The sequence below is a fragment of the Castanea sativa genome, chromosome 2 (genome assembly GCF_040712315.1).
Source record: "Castanea sativa cultivar Marrone di Chiusa Pesio chromosome 2, ASM4071231v1".
NCBI classification, from domain to species: Eukaryota; Viridiplantae; Streptophyta; class Magnoliopsida; order Fagales; family Fagaceae; genus Castanea; species Castanea sativa.
Window position 1 is genome coordinate 9,669,593 of NC_134014.1, and position 8,713 is coordinate 9,678,305.

Consider the following 8,713-nt stretch of genomic DNA (forward strand, 5'->3'; position numbering starts at 1 on the left):
TTGTAGTACTAGATTTTCTCACTTCAATAACGTTAGATTGTTTTGAATATGTGAAAAAAGATTAATAAAAAAATATTGCCATACATAAGCAAGATGTTGGATTTAATGGCCATAATACATGTAGTGAATATTTCAAACAATTTTAACGTTTTACTCTTCCTATTACCAACAATATATAACTTTGAAGAGGGTGAAATATCATGTGGATATTTGAAACAAAAACTCTCAGTCTCCTGTTCATTGTTAGGGGGTACCCCTCGCTTTCAATGTATTATTGATGGATCTAAACCAGCATTGTTAACAGGACTGCGTTTGCAGGACTCTACTAATGTCAGCCAACACAGGTTCTAACATCCAGCTACACCTTCTAATCCCACATAGCAGTTGCATCCCTTAGTACAATTAGTCAACAGGAGCACAGAGTCAGAGCCTTCCCAGCCTAAATTAATGCTTCCCTAAAAATCAAGAATAATGCCAATCTTAGAGTCAGCAACCAGCTAGGATATTTCTGCCTGCACCATCTTTGAGTACCACTCCACAATTTTACATGCATCCGCTTGTATAAGCATCTGCCACCCAACAGTCTTTAAAGTGAGAACCTATTGTAAACAAGCTTATTTGGATTTTGAGCTTGAGCCTCAGTTGCTGCAACAATCCCCTGCCTACAAAAAGATGACATATAATGACTTTACATTAGAACATTAGTTGCTAAAACCATATCACCTTCCATGGCTTCCAGATGGTTGCTATAAAGATTTAAAAACAAAATCATCAACGCATTACCTTTCAGCAGATTGCTAGAATGAGTTATTAACCAAATTGAAATTATTTATTTGGGTTGTTAATTCAGGACCAAGCTACAGCCTGAGCCAAAGGATATGTGATGAAAACATGATAAGAGAGTATCCTCACCAGTCATGCACTGAGGACAGCAGTGAGTAGTGCCCCTCCTGGTGAGCTCATTTCTCACAGGCAATGCATTGACCAAGATTATCCAAAGCAAAACTATAATCTTGTACCGGATTTTGAGTTTCCACAATCTATCCCAAACAATGGAATCTAACTCATGAGCTGATTGTTAGTAAGCTGCCTAAAGCCCGTCCTAACCTCATAAGAACCTGACTTAAGTGTAAGACCAGATAATTCAATTCTACTGTCCAAACATTGAGAAAGGCTGCGGCAGAATAGAGTTTGCCACGAGTTGTCATATAAGGATAAGACTAGCCGCTGATTCCATCTACCAGAGGTTTTGTCCATCAGACCAGCCACAAGGGTGAGCTGCTTAGCCTCTATACCCCTGTTCTGAGCTCTGAAACTAGGCCAAACAAAGTGGTCAATTGGAATGTTAGTACCATCCCCAAGTCTCCACTTAGCCTGTGTTAACCGTTACCTTGATTCTCTATACACCAGAGGATACCCCCCAAGCCTAAGAAGACCTATCGGTACTCTACACTCAAAGTAGTGCAATGTTTAAAATACTTCTGTTTAAGAACTGTACTCATGTGACGACTAGGCTAAGCAACTAGCCCCCAAATTTTCTTAGCAAGGGAGCTTTGTCAAAACCCAAACCCCAGCATATTTTGGCCTGCATAATCTGTACAGTTCAAGTTGTTGTAAGATTTAGTTCCTTTTGTTGTTGTTGTTGTTGTTGTGAGTTGTGATAATGCAAGTGCATTATCATATATAAGTAGAGGCTTTCAATGTGTTTGTGCATGTCTAGAATTAATGTTTTCAAAGTGAATATAAAATAAATATAAGGGAACATATCGGATGTTCAATATAGAGAAAAAAGTACCTTATAACGATTGATTATATCCTTCAAAGTCTTAATTAGAGCATGCCCCATTGGCATTTGGTGAGCCATCATGAAGAATAAAATTTCCCAGACAAAATAACTATAGTCAGCTAATACATTCTCAGAATTATATAACCTCACCCATTATTTCTTTCAACAACCTCTTGAAAGACCTCATTGTCATTGTCATCCCATATTTTCTGAATTTCAGGCTCCTTGACCAATGAGTTCCCTCTCATCCAAATGTTGTCATTGGCAGATCAACCATGTGAAAGGATTTGCCATCTCCTTGCTTTGCCAGAGTCTCTCTGTTGCATTTCATCAAGCAACTGGTGCATCACAAGGATATTGATGATGATGGTAAAAGGACATTCTTCTGTGGGTTGTATGTTATTTAAAGATAGCATTAGACGATTAGATCTGTTACATGACTATATTTTTTGGCTACTCTAACAGCCAGATTGGAGGAATTAAAACTCAGGCAAATGTGTATGAGGTGTTAACAGGATCGCAAAAGGACTCTAGAATCACATTTTTGAACTCTTCGGCTCCAAGCGATCCAACTATTCTTTACTTGGTCAATCTCAAGAAAGTTCAATCGGGCCAACAGTGTTTGATATGTTGCAATTTATACTCAAATCACCTCACTAAAAGCTAAAGGATGGCTTTTCAGTTATCAAATCATTGACTTTGGCTAGCTACTTTCAGTTATATCTTCAACCAAACCGAACCAACCTGGCAAGGTAGAAGCCTGTTTACAAATTTATTAAATTTCTTTTTCTTTAATTGTATCTACTTTGAAATTTGTTACAACATTTAAAACAACCTTAAGGAATTAGTTGGGGAGAAAAGCAATTATTGACACTAGTGGAACCTTACTAGTGAGATTAAAGGGTACCTCAAAATTTGCAAGATTACAGCATCAAAGCTAATATGTTGTATGTAGCATGGTAAAGATAAGAACAGAATCAAGGTGGCTGCCCAATTCATAGAACTTTTTTTTCCAAATACAGATCCCATTAAAAGGAAAACAGCACCAAGTACTATGTTGAGTTTTTTGCACCAAACCCAGGACAAATGCTCCTAAAGATGGAGACTGCAATTGGAAGGATGCCAAAGAGTGCAATTTGGAGTTGCTCCGAGCTGCTTATCCTGACAGTGATCTGCCCACTTTGCTTGTCATTCAATCCAACGAGTATTGCCATTTGAGAACCCCGTCCAATGGAGAACTGGGACTGTAGATTGGCCATGAGAGACATGTCGCCTCTCTGTCTCACTAGAGAAAGACCTAAGGTGGATTGGTCCTGCCCTATAGGGAAATCCACCTCCTTGAGGCGCACTTCCAAGTTTGCTCCATAAGCTGTTTCACCTTGAGATCTGACAACTCCAGTACTTCCTGCCAAAACCAAGCGCTTTCCAATAGCAATCTGATCCTCAATCTTGAGTCCAGTGGCCACATTTCCATCTAAGAAAGTAAGAGTTACTCCAGCAGTTGCTTTATTTATATTGGAATTTTTTACTTTGGTTTCTCCTCTTAGGATGTAAGCAAGCTGCCCTCCAACAGTTTGAATATTGAACCCTGCCATGGTTGATCCATTCTCCCCATGCTTCATGGCAACTAAGGAATTTAAGTACATGCTAAACTGTTTTTTATCCTTCATTATTTGAACTTCAAAATCAGCAGGAAATCTACCAGAAATAGCAAGACTCCTTTCAAGCATTAAAGCATCATACCCAAAATCATGGTCCCAGCCATGCGTGCCTGGAATTGCCCTCACAAGAAACTGAGATGTGGGCTCCAAATGACGATATCTGAATGTAGGATTATCCCCGTCAAAGGAATGTGGGAGGGCCATGTCAGGTAAAGGAACTGGCACATCCGCTGGACTCGTATCCTCCTGGTCCACTTCTTTCTCCATTCGAGCATAATCATTGCCACCATCTTTGCCTTTCTTCTTCATCTCTCTCATCCTTTTCAACTGTTTCTTTTGAAGGAGCTTCACACGATAATCATACTCCTCAAAATAAGCTTTTCTTTGCTCCTTGCTGAGTTTGGCAATCTGAGATTTCTTCAGAGGTCTAAATGGTGGAAGTTGGTCATACTCATCCTCTTCTTCTTCCTCAGAATCTGATAAAATCCCAATATCTGAGGCAACAGTATCACTATCACCTCCTTGATCACCAGAGAGTTTTGGATGGGCGTGTGACTGCAGGAGAGAAGCCAAGAAGTAGGTTAGAGGTGGGGACCGTACCCCAAACCCAAAAAGCTTTCTGTTATCAACATATTTCTGAGGTGTTAATAAAGGAATTGCTTGAGATAAGATCTTTATTGAGTAAAGCATAAGTAATAAGTGGGGTCTCCAAACAAGTCCACCGGGAAGCACTCTTTCTCCATAGCTGTTTGTCTGACACAATGGATGGTTCTCAACTAGGGACACTGGATGCATGAGACTTGGTTGCATCAGGCGCATATCACCAACTGCTTCACTGATAGACTGCTGAATAACATAGGATCGGCGAGAGACAAAATTGTCATAGCTTAGAGGTGATCCCAACGGTCCATCTGGGGGAGCAGAAGCAGCATGGGTCAAAGCGATAACAGCATTTACCCATATTGACGCACTGAGAGAACTAGTTACCAACCTTAACAATGGCAAATCATTGAGATTTTCAGTTCGAGTGTCTAAACGATCAACGTAGAGGACAATATCTGGAGGGAACTTCTTCAAAAACTTCTTTACAGATGCTAATATTTTCCGGTTGATAGATTGTTCCATCACAGAAGACCTAAGCCCCGGTGTGTCAAGGAATCTTATCTTGACACCACCTATTGTTCCAACAATCTCTTTCACAGTTGTTGTGACAGGTTCAAACGCACCAATCATGGCCTTTTCCATACCAAAAATGGAATTAATAGTTGCACTTTTCCCCACACCAGTTTTGCCAAGAACCAAAATATTTAATGAGAAGTCTAGATCATCTTTCCCCTTGGCTTCAAGTTGCATAGCCAACCTCTTTGCTGCTAATTCAAGGCCGCAAGTCTGACTAAAGTGCCTGCCTGCAACAGGGGCCAACCTATATAAAACTTTTGAAACTCCGGTATCTTCAGGAGAAATGCCTAGCCTTCGTACAAGCCTCAAGAATTTCACTCTTACGAATTGTATCTTCCCAATTTGTCTCTTTTCCTCTTCACTTAGGCTGTCCTCAGATTCATCCTCAACTCGAAGGTCTGAAGAAAAAACATCGAGGCGATTTGGATTTGGAGCAGGTCGTAGAGAATGGAACGAGGAACCTAAACCAGCAGGACTCTCCTCTGAGCCAGCACCAGATACTGCTTTCAGAAGAGCCTCCAATGCAGCAGAATTAAACAGTTGATTTCTTTCACCCTCCCTATCTGAGTCCACTTCTTCATCCAAGTCCATTCCATTCTCATTGTCACTTCCTTCATACAAAGTAAAACTTCCACTAGCATCAACTTCCCTTTTAGAAAAATTTGACTCTAGGAGATTACATTCCTTGGTCTCAGCAAAATCGTTTGCTACAGCTATCTGTTTCTCTAACTGTGTGGAATCAATACAATCTTCAGTATCTGAGCTTACTATGTCAGTTTCATTAACCGTAATAGAAGTTTCTTCCACCATTCCACTGGATTCTTCAGCACCATTCTCACTTAGTCCCACAATTTCTTGCTCCCCTTCATTTGCGCCATTTAATTCAAGACCTTCATTTTCAACTCCTTTTTCTTCACCATAATACTTAACATCCTCATCCAACCTCCGATTTTTCTCTATAACATCTTCCCCATTCTCCATTTTTTCACCATAAAATTTAACATCCTCATCCAGCCTCAGATTTTTCACCATAACATCTTCCCCATTCTCCATTTCTTCACCATAAAACTTAACATCCTCATCCAGCCTCAGATTTTTCTCCATAACATCTTCCCCATTCGCCATTTTTTCACCATAAAACTTAAAATCCACATCCAGCCTCAGATTTTTCTCCATTACATCTTCCCCATTCGGCATCAAAGTTTCAACATAAGCCGCCTCAGTGACATTAGGACCCTTATCTTCAATCACTTCAGCCAATACAGAAGCCTCACCAGGCTCCTCCACAACCAATGCCTTCTCTTCTCCAACACCAAGAACCCCATTTTGCACCCCAACAAATCCATCCAAAACCGCACCTTCCACGACCTTCATTTCTATTAAAGGCTCAGATTGTTTAGAAGTAAAAGAATCCCTCCACTCCACCAACTCATCCTCTTCAACACCCAAAGCCTTAATTCTAAGTGCACTATCAAACTTCTCTAATTCCTCAATACTTGGAACCCTCACTGGACCTGAAACCCCACCATCTTCATCGACTGCGCTCAACATCTCCTCCTCCTCCTCAACATCAATATCATCATCATCATCATCATCCATAGACAACCTGGCTTTAGGCATAACCCGGTTATCAACCAAAACTGGCTCAACAATTTCATCACTCTCTCCCTCATATTCTATACTACTTTCTAAGCTTTTCCCATTTGAGTCTCTCACAAAAGGTCCAGAAAAATCAAAACTTTCACTCTTTTCTAGAGTTTCCTCATCTGGGTCTGCCACCGATGGCCTCTCTGAAGCAGACTCAAACTCCTCCCCAGTTAAAAATTGTTCCTCAGATTCATACCCATTGTAACCAGCACTACTAGTACTACTACTGAGACTTAAAGTTTTGTTGGGACCAATGGATTCAGAATCAGAATCAGAATCAAGGGTAGGGGGTGCTCGGATAGGGAGAGATTGAGAACCTGTTGAAAGTGAAGACGAGCTGGAAAAGGCACGATTACGTGGTACTGGGACCGCTTGTTTTGTAGAGAGAGGGACATAAACCTTTGAGTCCATAGCTTTTGAGTTTTTCAGTTCCCAGCGGTTCTGTTTTCCATAACCCAAAAAGGAACACGCACACACACAGAAGCCAAAGCAATAGAAGTTCAAACAATGTTGTGTATAACTTTTTTGTCTTTTAGGGTTTTTTTTTTTTTTTGGGTGCTAGACTATAACTTGGAAGTGGGGTTGAGAACTTGAGTTGGACTGTTCGGTTGGGGTTGGATTTGGTGTGGAGAGTTTAGCCACACATGACCGGAGTGGACTATATGGCCTTGCGTGGGACAGATAACTGATAAGGCTGAAACTTTCTTGGTTGGAAATTCATATGGCTTGGCAATATTGTAGGATTACACGTATTATATTTCATGTTTTTGTTTTATCTTCAAAAAAATAATATGAAAAATGTTTAAGTTATTCCAATGCGAAGGATTCAAGTTATTATCGATTTTATTATTAAAAAAATCTTTCAAATTGACGTGTTAATTAGTATTATACTTGTCACATCAATGCTATAAAGTTCTAAATTAATCGAGTTGTTTATAAAATGTTCGGGGTAAGCTTTAACTCAATAAAAAGTTTATTTATATTTGTTAGTTAGCAAACAAATTAAGTTTAAGTTCAAGTTTAAGTTTGACTATTAAACGAACCAAACTCAAATATAATAATGTGTTTGTAAACAAGTTATAAATATGAAACTCAATTTTAGCATATATATAATATTATATGTTTTATTTATATATATACATGTATAAAAATATGTTCATATAGACTTGATATTGAATTGTGCAAGTTGATAGATAAGAATATAAGGTATCAAATTCTATTCACAATTTATTGATAATTTTTTTTAATTTAATTTATTGATAATATAAATAGTCCATTTTATAGTAAAAACTACAAAAGCTGAATGACCACTAGCGTGCGTTGGAGCTTCTCATTCAAGCCGAGGAATGCAAATTCAAAAGCTTTGGCTAGAGTTTCCTCCTTTAAAGATTTTTGGAGTGTTCCATCTCTAAAAATCACTCTGTTGCGTCTAAGCCAGAGGCACCACACACCAAAAGGGAAGATATACCAGATAAAGCCACCTGATAATTGGTACAATTTATTCAAAGCCAATCCAATAGATTAGTCCCATAGAATGTGCTAGAGTGGATCGGTATAGGAAAGTAATTCCAAAAATTATTTGGCAAGAAGGCAGTCACGTAAAATGTGAATAATTGATTCAACCTTCGCGTTGCATAGAGGACAAGAGATGGGAACAGCAAGTCCCCTTACGCCGAGCACTTCTCTAGCAGGAATACTTTTATGAATGCACTGCCAAAGGAAGCACTTGATCTTGGGTAGAGTAATAGTTTTCCACACCCAATTACCCATAAAAGACTCATACAACTGGGAATCCTGAACTACACAAGCTAGCTTATAAGCCTCCTTCAAATCAAACTCCCCATCAGGCGAAGAACACTGTAAAATATGATCAACACTTGCTGCTGCAATTGGGATAGGAGTTGCTTTGATTCTCTACCTTAGGGAACATGGAAAGGAAAAAGAAATATTACCCAAGTTCCAAGAGTTATGCCGCATAACATCCCTAATAAGCAAGGTCTCCCCATTTCTATGCAAAGGACCTTCAATGAGGCTTCTAACGGTACCATCACTCAACCACTTATCATGCCAAAAGGATAAACTGCTATCTTTCCCCGCTGTCCATTTTATACCCTTGTTAAAAATAGGCTCACCTCTCTTGATTACTGTCCAAGTGGGAGAACAAGATCTGAACTTATTTGGAGGCCGCCTCCTACGAGTGATGTATTTGTGAGATAGCACTCTAGCCCAAGGGGCGTCCTTTTCTTGGTGAAAACGCCAATTTAGCTTGGCAAGAAGAGTATAATTCCTTTCCTTGGCTGATTGAAGGCCGAGACCATCATTGGCTTTGGGTTTGGTTATCTTTTTCCGGCTGATCAGGTGGAGTTTCTTCTTAGTTTCCGTAGTGCCCCAAATAAAATTACGACATAGTCTATCCACTGTCTGGGTTACTTTTGCAGGG

General features: G+C 39.6%; 1 protein-coding gene across 1 annotated transcript; it reads right to left on the reverse strand.

Moving 5' to 3' along the window:
• Nucleotides 1-2,653: 2,653 nt before the first annotated feature.
• On the reverse strand, nucleotides 2,654-6,889 carry LOC142624630 (translocase of chloroplast 159, chloroplastic-like). The gene has a single exon (XM_075798283.1). It carries the CDS (start codon nucleotides 6,682-6,684, stop codon nucleotides 2,839-2,841), a length of 3,846 nt encoding a protein of 1,281 aa, XP_075654398.1. The 5' UTR covers nucleotides 6,685-6,889; the 3' UTR covers nucleotides 2,654-2,838.
• Between the last annotated feature and the right edge of the window lie 1,824 nt (nucleotides 6,890-8,713).